Genomic DNA, 17371 nt, shown 5'->3' on the forward strand with positions numbered 1-17371 from the left:
GAGGAAATTGGACAATGTTGGCCACCTATAAAAGTCAGTGTTGGACACAGTGTGTCAATAGTAACAACGCTGTTGATCAAGCGGTCCAGAGGTATATGTAGCCTCAGACAGAGGGACCTCTATTACTGATTCACGGCACTCCTTACCGCTGGCTGTGTGTAAAGACACGCTGGCTCCCTCACGCTCCGCTACTTCCGGTATCGGGCTTGTAGCTTCCGGTTTGCGTTTCACAAGTCACTGACGCGTTTCTCCGCCCTATGACACGGCGGTTTCCTCAGAAGATAATTCACTACCCATTGGTGCTGTCTTATATCCCTCTTAGTATGCATTCATTGGTTCACTTTCAATCCTGATGAGGGAAATACGATTCCAACTCATAATGTATTGCACTGATGCTTTTCAAAAGAGTAAATCATCAAAACTCACATATTATAATAAAAAAAATAAAAAATAAATACAACTTGTACAATTCATTAATTTATGTCTTGTCATACTTTGAGGTGCCTATATAAAGCCGACATTAACCATTAGAGTATCCTTCACCTTAGAAGTCAATCTATATTTCAAAATTTATATCTTATAATTAATCATATGGTGAGTAGTTATTTCTAAATTATTAAATCCCTACTTACAACCATATTACAACCTGTTCCTTAGAAAGGGGGGGGGGGGGGGAGAAAGAAACAGAAAATAACTTCATGTCATAATTAATAAATAAATAAATAAATAATATAAATGGCCGATGTACTAAAATAATTTATAAAGATCTAATATAGGACTCAGTTAGGAATCTTTCAACAATATAAATAGAAGATGGTCATCAATATGGGACCATTAGGTCTCTTTCATTATTTAGTTCAGAACTAGATGTACAAATATTATATAAACCACTATAATATGCTACTATAAAAATAATTATAGTTAGGAAAAGACCCACATAAAGGCAAAAGTACATATTATACTAATTCCAATGGATAACCGCATGGAATATACTGATTCCGATAGATACCCATACCACATATAAAACTCATTCATATTTTTAATATATAAAAAAGAAGAAAGAAGAATATAGTGGAGGAAGAGAGAGCTTGACAATGGACCCAAAATTATATATTATTCAATTCAATTGTTTCGTTGAGACCTCCTGGTTCCAAGGTTTGTAACCTAAAGATCCAGTACGACTCCCTTTTACACAATATATTGAACCTATTACCACCTCTCTACTTTTTATTTGTTCAATAGCTTTAATTTTACTCATATCACCCTTATTGCAGACTGATATATGTTTAGACAAACTGTGTAGAATTATTCTTCATGATATTTCTCCGATGTTCTAGAAATCTGATGTTGAGTGTACGTGTGGTACGTCCCACATACTGAAGGCCGCATCCACACTCAATAATATATATAACGTAGTTGGAATTACAATTAAGAAAGGATTCTATATAAAATACTTCCGATGAGACTTTAGATTGAAAAGTGATGTCCCTATGTCCCGCATTTTTGCATGTCATACATTTCTCCCTTCCATTTCTAAAAAAACCTTTTGGTTTTTCTGATAACCATCTTAGATGGTCATCTACATTATGTCTAATACTTACATTATTATTTCTCCTTTCATTAATATCGCGATTTTTCTTGTACATACTAGGGGCTAATTTCTGTTTCAAATTGTCAGATTTCCTATAGACAATCTTAATATCATCACCAATAATGGGACCTAAAGCTGAGTCTGCCTTTAGTATAGATGTATTTTTTTCTAATAATCTCTTTTATTGCATAAGCATGAGTATTATATTGTGTAATAAACGGACAATATGTTTTCCAATCCTTATCCTGTTTCTGTAATTTTTTGTCCATCAGTAACTCCTTTCTATTCTTTTTAAATGTGTCTTCCAGTGCTTTATCCAAGATGTACGTTGGGTACCCTTGTTCCACAAATGCTTCATATACTTTTTTCACCTGCTCCTGATATTTTACTTCACTGGAGCAATTTCTTTTTATGCGAAAAAATTGGCTTTTTGGAATGTTATTACGCCAAGCTTTTAAATGACTACTGCCATATTGTAAAAAATTATTAGAGTCAAAAATTGAATTGAATAATATATAATTTTGGGTCCATTGTCAAGCTCTCTCTTCCTCCACTATATTCTTCTTTCTTATATATTAAAAATATGAATGAGTTTTATATGTGGTATGGGTATCTATCGGAATCAGTATATTCAATGCGGTTATCCATTGGAATTAGTATAATATGTACTTTTGCCTTTATGTGGGTCTTTTCCTAACTATAATGATTATTTTTATAGTAGCATATTATAGTGGTTTATATAACATTTGTACATCTAGTTCTGAACTAAATAATGAAAGAGACCTAATGGTCCCATATTGATGACCATCTTCTATTTATATTGTTGAAAGATTCCTAACTGAGTCCTATATTAGATCTTTATAAATTATTTTAGTACATCGGCCATTTATATTATTTATTTATTATTAATTATGACATGAAGTTATTTTCTGTTTCTTTCTCCCCCCCTTTCTAAGGAACAGGTTGTAATATGGTTGTAAGTAGGGATTTAATAATTTAGAAATAACTACTCACCATATGATTATTTATAAGATATAAATTTTGAAATATAGATTGACATCTAAGGTGAAGGATACTCTAATGGTTAATGTTGGCTTTATATAGGCACCTCAAAGTATGACAAGACATAAATTAATGAATTGTACAAGTTGTATTTATTATTATTTTTTTTATTATATGTGAGTTTTGATGATTTACTCTTTTGAAAAGCATCAGTGCAATACATTATGAGTTGGAATCGTATTTCCCTCATCAGGATTGAAAGTGAACCAATGAATGCATACTAAGAGGGATATAAGACAGCACCAATGGGTAGTGAGTTATCTTCTGAGGAGATGTCGTAGGGCGGAGAAACGCATCAGATGTCATAGGGCGGAGAAACGCATCAGGTGACTTGTGGAACGGAAACCGGAAGCTACAAGCCCGATACCGGAAGTAGCGGAGCGTGAGGGAGCCAGCGTGTTCCAGCGTGTCTTAGTGATTTACACACAGCCAGCGGTAAGGAGTGCCGTGAATCAGTAATAGAGGTCCCTCTGTCTGAGGCTACATATACCTCTGGACCGCTTGATCAACAGCGTTGTTACTATTGACACACTGTGTCCAACACTGACTTTTATAGGTGGCCAACATTGTCCAATTTCCTCCCCCTGCATTGGGGTTAGAGGTCAGCTCCATTTGGCTATACCTTTCCCATATTAAACGGATGGTAACGTATGAAATATACAGCAGCAGAAATATCCTGCAAATTGCTTATTATAAGCTGCTTTCTATCATCTATTTAATTGTGACTGTGCATGACTGTCTATTCACATACTGTCAGTGTATGGATATCTATACTAACAACTACTAATATATATCCGCTGACCATTATCAATCTCTAACTCCATACTCCGCTACCAAAATCGGATTGAATCGATGCCTAATGATTTATGATAAAAAGTGTTTGATATCGTCAGATTGATTTTAATATACATCGATGTTTCATATGTCGTATGCTATATATTGTTTTAAATAGATAAAGCCGGATCCGTGCCTTAAATTGTGGCAATTTAGCCTTATTAATGATTCCACTTGCGTTGGAAAGATTGGATTGATGCAATGTATAATTATTTGTTTTTTATTGAATAAATCTATTTTAGAAACCAGTAGCCAGTTACCAGCACTCCCATTATTATTTTTTCTAGTATTGTAATATATTGTGGTAAATTTCCAGATTTACCTGTGTGGGGGCAGCTCCAACGGCAAATTTTATTCATCAGAACCACATAATTGGTGATTAGACCTTGACTAGCGCCCACTTTATTGTTTTATTTTTCTTTAGCCATAGAAGGCAGATGCTGCTCACGGTCTATGGAGGTGTGAGCAGAATCTGCCTACTGTAATGGGTAGAAAAATGCACAATGCCAGCTGCCATTGGCGGCTCGCACCTAATTGAATTCAATATCTGCCTATACTATGTACAGGTTGAGTCTCCCATATCCAAAATCCTTGGGACCAGAGGTATTTTGGATATCGGAATATTCCGTATTTTGGAATATTTGCATAAAAAAATGAAATATCTTGGGAATGGGACCCAAATCTAAACACAGAATGATTTTGTGTTTTATATACATCTTATACACACAGCCTGAAGGTCAGTTTATACAATATTTTTAATAAATTTGTGCATCAAAAAAAGTTTGGGTACATACATGAAATCAATGTTTCATATACACCTTATACACACAGCATGAAGGTTATTTTATATAATATTTTTAATAATTTGTGCTTTAAACAAAGGTTGTGTACATTGAACCATCAGAAAGCAAAGGTTTAACTTTCTCAGTCATGCTAAAAATATTCCGTATTTCGGAATATTTGGATATGGGAGATTCAACCTGTATAGTATAAAAGGAAAAATTTACATTTCTCTGTATTTTAACATTTTATTAGCAGAAACTCTTATTGTAAAAGAACCAATACAAAACAAAAAATATATTGTTACATAGAAGCCACATTGAGTTGTACATTACATCATGGGTGTGCAACCTATAGACTGGACCTCCAACAGATCCTAAACCACAAATCCCAGCTGTTGGTTAGCTAAGGTTATAAAATGAAGAAATATTTGAATAATACTATGACACAGAATATATATAGTTACCTGCAACATATCACAGCTTTACAGGAGAGTGCAAGATCGAGGAAGTACTGTCTTACGCCAAACGTCAAAGCATACTTCAGGGACTTGCCATCGATAATTAAAGCAAAGTCGTTCTCCTTTCTCAGTGAATCGCCCAGAGTACTACAGTGATGATTTATAATTTCACGAGTTGTCTAGAATAGAAAATATGGAAACATTCCAGTTTTATTTTTTCCCCCCATCACAGGAGCATTTACTTTCTGTTACAGGAGAATAAAATCTAGCTAACCATTTTATTTTGTCTCATGTATTGAAAGCATATCAAGTATCACCTACATTTTTCTGACATATCAGGGCAAAAGCAGAGATGAGAACCATTTCTTATTATTGTTATTTTTTCCTTTATGGCAGTGTTTGGGTGGAGGGGCATACAGTGTATCCGGGGGATGTGGTCATAATACGGACCGCGGGGATTCCGGCGTTCAGAATGTCGGCGCCAGGAATCCCAACACCTGTCAGAAAACCCGAGCCGGCATCCAGAAGGTAAGTAGCGGGGTATGGGGAGGGATAGCATTAGGGGTTAGGCACAAATGGGGGAGGGTTAGGATTAGGGTGTGGGGAGGGGGTTAGATTTAGGCACTGGGGGTGGGGGGGATCTTAAGTTTAGGTACCAGGAAGGGAGGGTTAGAGAGAGGGGGAGGGTTAGGATAACGACCAATAGGCGTCGGTAACCTAACCCTATAGGGATGCCGGCATTGGGATTCTGACCGCTGTGATCCTGAGTGCCGGCATCCCATACCTAACCCGTATCCGGATTGGGCAGAGGAGGACCCAACAAAGTCCTAGTAATGTAATAATTCCCATGCCAACCTCAATACAAATTATTTTTCTTTTTCTAAATTCAAGTATATAACTTTTCACAATGAATGCCATTAAACAATGTTACATGCCCAGGAACTAACATTAAATGGCTGATGGGTCCAGCACTGGATAACAGAGGCCATCCCATACAATACAACTCCCTGCCATCCAATGCTGACGTTCTAGAAATTCTCAATGTCGACATTTTTTTCACCACACCCATTACTGATCAGGCTTCAATGAACTCAGATGTGAATTAAGATGTCTGGTGGTCAGTGAGTATTTAATTGTCCTTTAATAACACTTTATTTTCAGTCCTAACAAAGTGTAAATGTACAAAATCACACAGCAACTACAGTAGTTAATTGATTTAACTGTCTCAGGGGCAATTGAAATTAGGTGTCAAATCCAGAAACAGTGGACTGCGCCGTTTGGGTCATCAAATTTAAAATGGGTCTAGAATGTAGTCCAGTCCAGGGGTAGCCAACGCTGGTCTTCAAGAGCTACCAACAGTGCATGTTTTGCAGGGCTCCTCACAGAATCACAAGTGCAATAATTAGCTCCACCTGTGGATCTTTTCAAATGTGTTAGTGAGTAATGACTGCACCTATGCACCAGCTAGGTGGTCTGGAAAACGTGAACTGTTGGTAGCTCTTGAGGACCAATGTTGGCTACCACTGGTCCAGTCTATAGCACACTCATCAGCTCTCTTAAGCTTATCCTCCCAATTAGCATTTATTATAAACTGACTACTTCCTATTACTCTGTCCAAGCGCCAAGACCAGTCGTAATGTGATCACGTTAGTAACCATGGCGAGAACTCGCACAAACCAAGTGACTGAATCAGCTGTGTGTGTGGATAGCAGAACGTATACTTGATCTAAGTTAGCTGCTACCGGACTGCTATGTGTTACAGCAAGTTACACTTTAGTTTTTTTTTTTTTTTTTAAATCTGATTTAATTTTAGGCAACAGAACTAATCCTAGAAGAACTATCACAAAATGTAAACATGATTAATATCTGTAAAAATACATAAAAAATAAATAAAAGAGACATCAGACATTGTGATAACTCCTATACTAAACAAGATACCTACACTTAGAGATCTGACTTGGCAGCAGAAGCCAGATAATAAAAAGCTCGACACCAACAACTTCCCTGCCAAAGCTATAAAAAAACAATACTGCTGTATCTGCAGAGAATAGGAGTTTATAGCCAAGTCTGATTTATATCTTGTTTCCATTGCTATGAAATATGCCGAAAAAAATATCTTATTTCTCTGTAATAAATGATTATTTTTTTTCAGTTCCCTTTAAAAACATTTTTATATCAATATCATTTTTTTTAAATAAAAACAGCCGTTAGAGATGGTTCAAAAGAATAAAGGGAGGTGAAGGATACACATAGAGCATACTGTAACTAGAGATAACAATGCTGAAATGCTGCAAAAGCAGATAAACGCTGCCACAAGGGTATTCAAGGGACTTGTCTGTGCGCTTATTCTGGAAACAGCAGCAGCACTTTAGTTACCATAATAATCATGATCTTGTCCTTCATCATAGCAATAACAAGAGATCACTGCTTCCAACTACCTGCAATAGCTGCCTGCTAGTCATACAGAAGGTGACGTAACGAGAAGAGTCTGGTGCCGTGGGGAACTTGCAGGGGTGCCACGGTTTGGTGAGCCAGAACCAAATCGAATTATTTATGGTCAATGTGATAGGCAAAACCAGAAGAGTGAGATGAAACAAGTGAGCAACTGCAGATCAACTGATTGCACAACTTGTGGCGCGAGTTTAATCAAAAACCGTTTGAGGAAATCTCCCCAAAGCAGGGAATCAGACAGGTTGCAGGGCATAGACCACTAGAGATCTCACTTTGCCTAGGCGCTGTCCAGAAACCGATACAGTGCTCTACCAGACTGACACTTTCCTTATCCTACTATTAGATTATCAGGTTTTAAAATTAAGGACCTTATTCAATTAGCATCAAAAAAGTTTCGCCGATGAGGTCATCTCGCCAGCGGAAACTTATCCCTGTATTCAATTGTTGCGACTTTCCGCCGGTGCAAAAACGCAATGCAATGTACCCGGCGGAAAAGTTTTGCCTATGAATAGCAGTGCAGAATTGCAGTTTTGGGGTGCAAAGGTGGGGAAACCACCCTGCACCCTTAGGACAGGTCCCCAAAGGTAAACTGCGCCAAAAAACTCCTAACACAATTAAACGGACACCCCAAAAAATTACTTAGAAAAAGGGGGTGAAAAAGTACAAAGTTGGGGTACAAAGTTAAAAACTAGCTAAATAGACTTGGGGGGGGTCTGCAAGTATAGGGGAGGTGTTTTTTTGATTGCAGGTGCTTGCTGCAGGTGTGTTTTTCACGCTTTTTAAGACCTCACTTTTGCGAATTTTAACCATGCTTGCACCCATTGTCATGTACCCCAAATTTGCTGGGACTAGTTATTTCCACCAAAAAACACTGCTAAATGCTATTCTTCACCACTTGTGCAAAGACGCTAATTAGCAACTAATGAGAGCATTTAAGTACCCCAAACAGCTTCAAGCAGGTCTATTCGGGTATATCTCCCATGATCCCCAATGTTAGTGCATCTTTTGGGAGGTGTCAGGCTGATTTCCCCAAATCACTTTTCGCCTGTTTGCGTTTCGCCGGGATGCATTTTTGCGTCCTTTGGAATTGAACACGGCGATAAGCGGGGATGCGCCCGATGAGTTTCCGCTGCCAAAACACGTGATGTAGGCGGAAACTGGATTCCACCGACGGCAGCGAAATTATTGCGGGTAATTGAATATGGCCCTAAGGCTACTTCTTGGATAGCACAACATCACAGATTTATCCGCAATTTCAAAATCAGCACTTAAGTGTGCTGCCCTAGGGAATACCCTGTCTCTAGTATATAATGGACCCATAGAAAGCAATTTACTATATGCAGATTGCTATTCTCTTACTTAAATTAGGACTTATTTTTCATTATTGCAGTCACAGGAGTTCTAATACACTAATGATGCACTGGATTTTTATTTTTTACCCACCTAGTAAAAAGGAGTACCTAACTACCGTTTATTACATGTCCTATACCTAAGCTGATATAGGCCATATTTAAATTGGAAATTTCTATCTTGAAAAGAGGGGGAGTTTGTAGTTAGGAGAACGGCATAATAACGGACTTTCAGTCTCATAGGTAACAAATTATGTGCACAGGCTGCAAAGTGGCAGTAATATGGGAAGGGATAAAGAAGTGAAAGTATAATCTTTTATTATTTCAATTTTATTTCCTGGCTACCTAGATAGACTATGCTGTTATGTTGGAGAGGGTGATACAATGAATATTGACTTCACACTTCTATAGACACATTTACAGTCAATTTGTGTTAGGTTGTCCTTTAAATGGCCCTGTTAAGATAGAAGTCTTGGATGTGATCATTCCTTTGCGGAAAAATTACCAGTCTCAGCCATATTTGCTCTTTGAAACCACAAAACAAACATTGTGTTTGACAAGTGGCAATTGAAAGCAACCACTATGTAGATCTATAAATTAAATAAGTCTCCTGCTGCATGTGCTCCATATTATTACATGCAGGAGCTCGAGCATATATTAAGAGCAATGTAACAAAATAGCGAATGTTGCAACTGGTCACTTGTGACTAATATTTCAACTATATGTAAATATTTTATCTTGAAGAAAAAAAAATATTTAAAAGTCAAGTTTACTTTCACTATTTGTTTTAGAAATATTTCATAAATCATCCAATGTGACCACAAGTTATACTGTACCTGAAGAACCTTATTTCTCTGCCTACGCCTGAGCTGGGACGGTGCTCCTACTGGCCCAGTTATAGCTAACAATGAATGAATGATTGACTGGCAATACCAAGCAATAACTCTTCAGCAAAGCAACTCGCAGCCATGACAATGGGACCATACAGAGAGAGAGAGACAGAGGGACAGATTTACTACAGCTTCTAAAAGGAAATGTGGAGGTGATGCCAGCAGCAACCAGATTCTAGCAGTCATCTAGTTAGTAAATGAGAGGTAGGAACTAATTGGTTGATATGGGCACTTCTAATGTTCTCTTTTGTAGAAATGTTAGTAAATCTAATGTTGAAATGGAAGAGAAAGCGACAGATGACAGAGCGAGAGATGGAGCGTGACAAAGGGAGATGGAGAGAGAGAGATGAGAGACGAGAAAGAGCGACAAAGTGATATGGAGAAAGTGAGAGCCGAGACAAAGGAGTAAATTTACTAAGATTTGAGTTCTATTACGAAGTGATGTTGCCCATAGCAACCAATCAGATTCTACTTCTTATTTATCTAGCACCTTCTAGAAGATAATACCTACAATCTGATTGGTTGCTATTAGGGGTGAGCGGGTTCGGTTTTACTCGGATTTACTCGGATCTTTAAACGGCATTTTATTGGCTACCGCCTATCATGTGTTTTGGATAGCCAATATAATAAATCCGAATTTGCGGTAAAGTGGCGATAAGAACCGAGTAAATCCGAGTAAAACCGAGCCTGCACATCCCTAGTTGCTATGGACAACATCACTTTGTAATAGAACTCCCATCTTAGTAAATTTACCCCAAAGTGAGATGGAGAGAGAGAGAGCCCGAGACATAGATAAAGTGAGAGGGAAAGATAGAGAGGAGATAGAGATGAGAAAGATATTTTGAGAGAGATACAATGAGAGGGAGAGATAGAGATGAGAGAGATATAGTGAGAGGGAGAGATAGAGAGGGGATAGAGATGAGAGAGATACAGTGAGAGGGAGAGATAGAGAGGGGATAGAGATGAGAGGGATACAGTGAGAGGGAGAGATAGAGAGGGGATAGAGATGAGAGAGATACAGTGAGAGGGAGAGAGAGAGGGGATAGAGATGAGAGAGATACAGTGAGGGGGGGATAGAGAGGAGAGAGATACAGTGAGAGGGAGAGATAGAGAGGGGATAGTGATGAGAGAGATACAGTGAGAGGGAGAGATAAAGAGGGGATAGAGATGAGAGATACAGTGAGAGGGAGAGATAGAGATGAGAGAGATACAGTGAGAGGGAGAGATATAGGAGATAGAGATGAGAGAGATACAGTGAGAGGGAGAGATAGAGAGAGGATAGAGATGAGAGAGATACAGTGAGAGGGAGAGATAGAGATGAGAGAGATACAGTGAGAGGGAGAGATATAGGAGATAGAGATGAGAGAGATACAGTGAGAGGGAGAGATAGAGAGAGGATAGAGATGAGAGAGATATAGTGAGAGGGAGAGATAAAGAGGGGATAGAGATGAGAGAGATATAGTGAGAGGTAGAGATAGAGAGGAGATAGTGATGAGAGAGATACAGTGAGAGGGAGAGATAAAGAGGGGATAGAGATGAGAGAGATATAGTGAGAGGGGGGGGATAGAGAGGAGATAGAGATGAGAGAGATACAGTGAGAGGGAGAGCTAAAGAGGGGATAGAGATGAGAGAGATACAGTGAGAGGGAGAGATAGAGAGGAGATAGTGATGAGAGAGATACAGTGGAGATAGTGATGAGAGAGATACAGTGAGAGGGAGAGACAAATTGGGATAAAGAGAGAGTGAATGATAAGAAAGAGAAGAGAAAGACAGAAAAAAGGAAAAAGTGAGAGAGAGGGAAGAAGAGAGAGGGAGACAGATATGAAAGGGATGAGAGAGAGGGGAGGGGATGGATCAAGAGATGAGAGAGATATACGAGATGATAGATAGTGGACACGCTGCTACTCTCTATTACTAAGTGGTAGCATATATAAGACATATACACCTCGGCTACTGCATGGTGCTTCTATACAGAGCCGCCGAGAGGTGGGGGGAGCGTGTGCTGCCTAGCAGTCTCCTATGTGGGGGGCACACTGATCGCGCCCCCTGGCTTTGACCTGGGATGAGGGGACTCTGAGCACCCCCCCCCTTCCTTTTTTCCCAGGAAGGGGCGTGGCCACGCCTTCCACTATTAGGCCACGCCCCATTACCTGAGCCCGCAGCAGCTCTTGGCTGGCCTGCTTCTATATAAAAGGCAATTATTGTCGTCAAATACAGGGATTTAGAATATGTTGTGCGATATATTTTTGAATGCTACAATATAATTCATTGACATTTGCTAGACTATAGAAACTTGCATAAGAAACTTATTTAACTTATCAATCTATGTAATATATCTATCACTTGATCTTAAACTCATTTGGTCGCTCTAGCTTCCAGACCTCTCTATGTAGCTAGGCAACTTAAAATTGTGGTGGAAAGAGGGATGCGAGCAGTAGGACCAATCACAAGTCTCAATTTCATAGAGGGGTATTCAATTAGCCGCAGGGCCTCCCCGGCGACTAATTGCCAGCAACAATTCCCGCAGTGCGGGTAAAGGCATTTCAATTAAATAGCCTTTTTCCCGTGCCAAAAAATCAGATTCAAGCGCGGAAACCCACTGATTCCACGTAAACTGTGGAATCAATGGGTTTTTTTCCCTGCGAGCAAACCCAATTTTTTGGTTTTCCCGCAGACTTTAACCTCGTACCTCCATAAGCTGCGAGGATTAGTCCTACATATCTCCCTTTTTACCCAGCGCTTTAAGAAATTTGATTTGTCGGTTCTAAATCACATGCAGCCATTAGCCTCAGGGCACCGAGTGGGGGTCAGGCAGGGCATGTAGTATCTATAGTACCACCTTTCACTAGATGGTAAAGCAGCATCAATACCTTGGAGTAATTCTGCATAGCACAGGCAACCATTTCAGGTTTCAGAGAAGAAAATTCAATGAAGCGCAAGGTCTCCTGGGATAACATTGGCGGATCGGGGAAAAACAGCATGTTAACAATCTCCGACTTGCGGATCCTGACCATTTTTTGCTTGGGATTGGTAAATCGAGAATTTCACACAGGTTGGATTTCCTCCATTCCCTGACACTGGCGTCAGCAGAACAGGGACTTGGGGCAATATATTGCATATGTATGGGCCCCATTAGCGTTTCTAACAATTAATGATTTGTTTAACATTTTTAAGAACCAGGAAATGTATACGTACATATACATTAAAGAAGTACTATACTTCATACATACCTGCCCTACAACAAAAAGGTTTTGCCAAACATGCCATACTTACATCAAGCGATCCTTCATTTATAACAATTAAGCCCATATTTTTGGTCAGCAGTCTGCATGCATGCCCTATTAAAAGGAAAAAGCTTATTATCTTTTTTTCCAATAAACAAGTCATTAATTAAATGCGTGTACCTTTCAGAAATGTTTGGAATACATTAAGGAGTGAATTTACTAAAGGCCGATTTTAATCGATCACAAATTGATCTAAAATCGATCAACATCGATGCAGTGTTTCAGGGCTACATCAAACACTTACTATCACACTTAAAAATTATAAAAAATTGCCTGTTATTAAATGTATCATTTAGCCCAGGAAACACAACGATTAAAATCAACCTTTAATAAAGTTACCGCTAAGTGTCTGAATTGCCTGCCCAGTCAATTATATACTGTGTCTAGCCTGTCGATGCAAATATTTACTTTTTGTGATCTATTATAATCACATAAGAATATAAGCAACAATCTATTTAAAAATGTGAAAATACAAACTACTCAATAAAAAAACAAACACAAGACATAAAGAGAATGTGCAATACATTTAAAAGGTTGTAAAATTTATGTTCCCTTATTCAGGGAGATTTAAAAAGAGGAGAGAGGGCCGTAACTCGAGACTCTGGATTTAAAATGCTAATATGGGACTACGTTTAAAACTAAAACTGAACTCTATAGGAAAAATCTTCTGTACACACTGAAGCTGACAAGACTAAAAGTTATACCCCAACGCTGGCAGCTGAAACACTATCTAATCTTATTGAAACTAACATTTTTTTTTTCTCGGATTGCTGTAACTTGTAGCTTTAAAATACCAGCAATGTGTAGAAAATCTCTATAAAGCTTATGAAGATAAAATGAAAGTTCTGTCTAGTATGTTTGATGTGCTCGCTGTTTTACACTGCCTTGGCTCCAGAGTTGTATCAATACATACTGTGCTTTAAAGTTAACTTTTATCTGGGTTCAAGGGAATGTATTTGGATGAATATATCATTTTTATAGCGTTCCAGCAATGCAGTCTATGAAAGCTACCAGCACTTTCAGAAGAGCGATGGAACGAAACATCTGACAGGAGAAGATGATATTTCTTAAGTTTCAGCGGCTTGGCTATCCAGCCAGTACATTAAAGGCATACCAGAAATTGATCTATCCTAAATGTAACACATTTTGAGGATTCCCATCAATGCCATAAATTCCAAGACGCAGTGTGTGGCTCCTGAATTTCCTTTTCTATGTGATTTTCTTCTAGACAGTGCAGTATGATAACACTTTACACCCTTCTATGGCATTACAGTTCAGAGTGATGTACACAGCTTGCATAACATCTGTAATTGCCGTCTTGTGGGTCTTTAGGAGATATTAAATTAAAACAAATGTAAAAATATTATGATGTTTTATTAAATGGAAATCGTGCTGATTGCCCATTGCACAGGGTGGAAAAATGTATCTTGTGTACATAACCAATGTTGCTGGGACCGTAGCTTCTCGATGATAAAGTTCGGGTGATATTTTGATAACTATCAACCTCCCTTATTTGACATCCTCTCCATATTGTCTGCATTTGATATTACTGTAAACTACTGAGTCCCAATAAAGATTGATTATGGAAAAAAAAATCAGGTCTGCCTTTAATGTTTACAATCTCATGGTTACCTTTAATTTGAAAACAAATGTATGCTAGAAGTGCTTTCTCATATATTTCTGTGTAATATAAGAAGAAATAGGTAAGCCCTCAAACTGTATGTAGCTTGTTATAAGACTGAGTTTAGGTGTTTAAGTTATCTCAGTTTACTGGTAATGTATAGGAGATATCTGTTCAGGGCATTTATATCTGCACCAACGTATAAACACTACATTAATACTCCCTCTCTCTATACGTATCTACTGTACACAACACACTAGGAGGGCTCAGATGGCAGAGCTGTATGGTATTATACTAATTTACAGCCCTAACTGTGTGGAGTTTGTATATTCTCCCTGTGCTTGCGTGGGTTTCCTCCCACACTCCAAAAATATAATGGTAGGTTAATTGGCTCCCAACACAAAGTTAACCCTATTGTGTATGTGTGTGTGTGCGCAAGTGGTAGGGAATCTAGAGTGTAGGCTCCACTGGGGCAGGGACTGATGTGAATGGACAAATATTCTCTGTAAAGTGCTGCGGAATATGTGTGCGCTTTATAAGTAACTGATAATAAATAAATTTAGGATGTTGTCATAACAGTGGAAACATGCTGGTAACGGCCTGTAAATGACGTCTATGTAACATTACATCCATGTTATAATAGTGACTTGCTTGGTATATAAATCAAAATACTGCTCTACCTGTACATCAATCAGATAAATAGCAACAGTGCCACCTACTGACTATATGAAACCATGTTTGAGAGACGCACAAAGCACTGACAGAGAACACAGCAAAGCACTGACAGAGAACACAGCAAAGCACTGACAGAGAACACAGCAAAGCACTGACAGAGAACACAGCAAAGCACTGACAGAGAACACAGCAAAGCACTGACAGAGAATACAGCAAAGCACTGACAGAGAATACAGCAAAGCACTGACAGAATACAGCAAAGCACTGACAGAATCCAGCAAAGCACTGACAGAATCCAGCAAAGCACTGACAGAATCCAGCAAAGCACATTCTGCAGGAGGAGGATTGCTAGAATAAAGTGGAAGGAAGGAAAATGGAAAGATAAAACAAGTAAATGGATGGCTATGTAACTAAGCAACTCTTATTCCATTTTGTGGTTTGAACAAGTAACCAGCAACATTACAAAGGCAATGTCTGATAGATATTCATGGAACACTAGTTCTAGGGAATTGGAAAATCTCATAAATATTAGTTTGGCCCACAACATGGAAGTCTCCACTCTGTGTGTAGGTGAACTTTAATAATATTATATGTACAGCAGTGGCATAATGGCTAAAGTATGCATACACTTCAAGACCTTAACATAAATGCTGAAATATCTTAATTCTGCAAATGTGGCATATGGTAAAGGCTAGTGGCTACGAGGTTAGGGGGAAACAATGGCTTTCATTGTCATAATCTTTTAATGCATTTGTTTGTATTAAAAAAACTTTAGTAAATGTATGTATATAGTGTCGCCAGTTGTTATGTGCCATTATTTTCTGTCTGTTATTTTAATGCAGGTCAATGGTCTTACTTTTGCTTAAACTTTCTTCTCTACTGAACTGTAGACTTTCTTTTGGGGTTAAATTATTTTCAACCATTTCCTATTAGAGTGTCAGCTCTGGAGCCACCATACAACAATACACCTGTAAAAATCATTTTCTATAGAGAGCTACATTCATTAATATAAAGTTAAAACTTCACCCTAATTTTAAATTGAAAATTAACCTCCAGGCAAAATAAAAGCTTCAAGAAATTATATAGTACACAAAATACAATTATATAGTTTATATTTGTAATGGTTTATTGTACCAATGTTAATTGCAGTTTCCTGCTTATCTCCTGTTAAAATCCAAATCCTGATGTCTGCTTTCACTAGGGTCTCAATGGTTTCCGGTACATTGTCTTGGAGCTTGTCCTCAATGGCTGTTGCTCCCAGTAAATGAAGGTTCTAGGGAATAGAATAAGTATATACACGTTAGTTTACCAACATGACTAATAGGTGAGATATGAAAAGCTTATCTGCCAGGACCTTGGAAATGGTTATTTGTGCTCTTACATTACAGTGATGCATACAAGCAGGGCTGTAGCTTAGCACTTATGCCCCCTGGCACGTAACCAATTATCCTACAAGCCAAATCCAGGTGCCACAGGCTCAACCACAGTGCCAACCCCTCAGCCCTGCGCGGTGGCACCATTTGCGCACCCCTAATTATGGTCCTGCATGAAAGTAATTAAGCAACTGATATAATGTTAAATAAAACACAGTATAACACAAAATAAGTCTACCTTGAAAACAGAAGAACTCAATCTGATGCAATCTGCCATTTGTTACTAAATGACAGCGATCGTACAGTACCAGGAAATTAACAACAGTTGGATGATCTTGTTCTGGACTTTGGGATATAGACGTTCTACACATTTTTAAAAGGGTCATTGCCAGAATATCCTTCAAACCTCAAGATGAACTTACCACCTCCGACAGATAAACAGTAGTGTTGTTGTATAGCAATATATTCAAAGAGCAAACCATCAACTATCATGAAGTCAAAGACTACATATTGTATGGCAGAGAAAGCCGGGGATTCTGGATTTTGGATCTTTCTTGAGGGTTTATGCACCAGTACAGTATCAAGGGAACTACAGAAAAAGACAAGAGTGGATTGAGCTTTCTATACTAAATTAGCCCTGCATACCATCACTGTGAAGTCTAGTCTACCCAGCCAAATATTTTTCCATTTCAGAATCGCAGGTCTTAGCACGTCTCTGTGATGAAATGTAGAACATAGTGCAGACTCCTGATTAAATTAGGGTTTATGACAACACCAATTTTACGGCGGAATATGGAAATAAATATAAATATAAGCTTAGGACTTGTCAGATCCCGCACTATAGCAATAAACACGTATTGATTATGGCTTTAATTAACACATATGTATCATACATAGCTATTCTGAGATTTCCCTGGCCTGAGGAAAAAAAATACAACCTAAAACAAATAATTTACAAGGAGCCACACAACAAACCTACAGATACTGAAATATGCAAAACA

The 17371-nt window shown here is 38.3% G+C and overlaps 1 protein-coding gene across 4 annotated transcripts in view; it reads right to left on the minus strand.

Annotated features, from left to right (window-relative positions):
* Positions 1-17371, minus strand: part of ATP8A1 (ATPase phospholipid transporting 8A1) — a 197281-nt gene that overhangs the window by 61633 nt on the left and 118277 nt on the right. For all 4 annotated transcript variants that reach the window (XM_088450578.1, XM_088450575.1, XM_088450577.1 and 1 more), the window contains 3 exons: positions 16132-16270; positions 12691-12755; positions 4734-4906 (listed from right to left, as the gene is read on the minus strand). In XM_088450578.1, coding sequence (XP_088306704.1) covers positions 4734-4906; positions 12691-12755; positions 16132-16270 — 377 coding nt within the window. The remainder of the gene's footprint in view (positions 1-4733; positions 4907-12690; positions 12756-16131; positions 16271-17371) is intronic.

The sequence above is a fragment of the Taudactylus pleione genome, unplaced genomic scaffold (genome assembly GCF_031769625.1).
Source record: "Taudactylus pleione unplaced genomic scaffold, aTauple2 ptg000519l, whole genome shotgun sequence".
Lineage (NCBI taxonomy): Eukaryota > Metazoa > Chordata > Amphibia > Anura > Myobatrachidae > Taudactylus > Taudactylus pleione.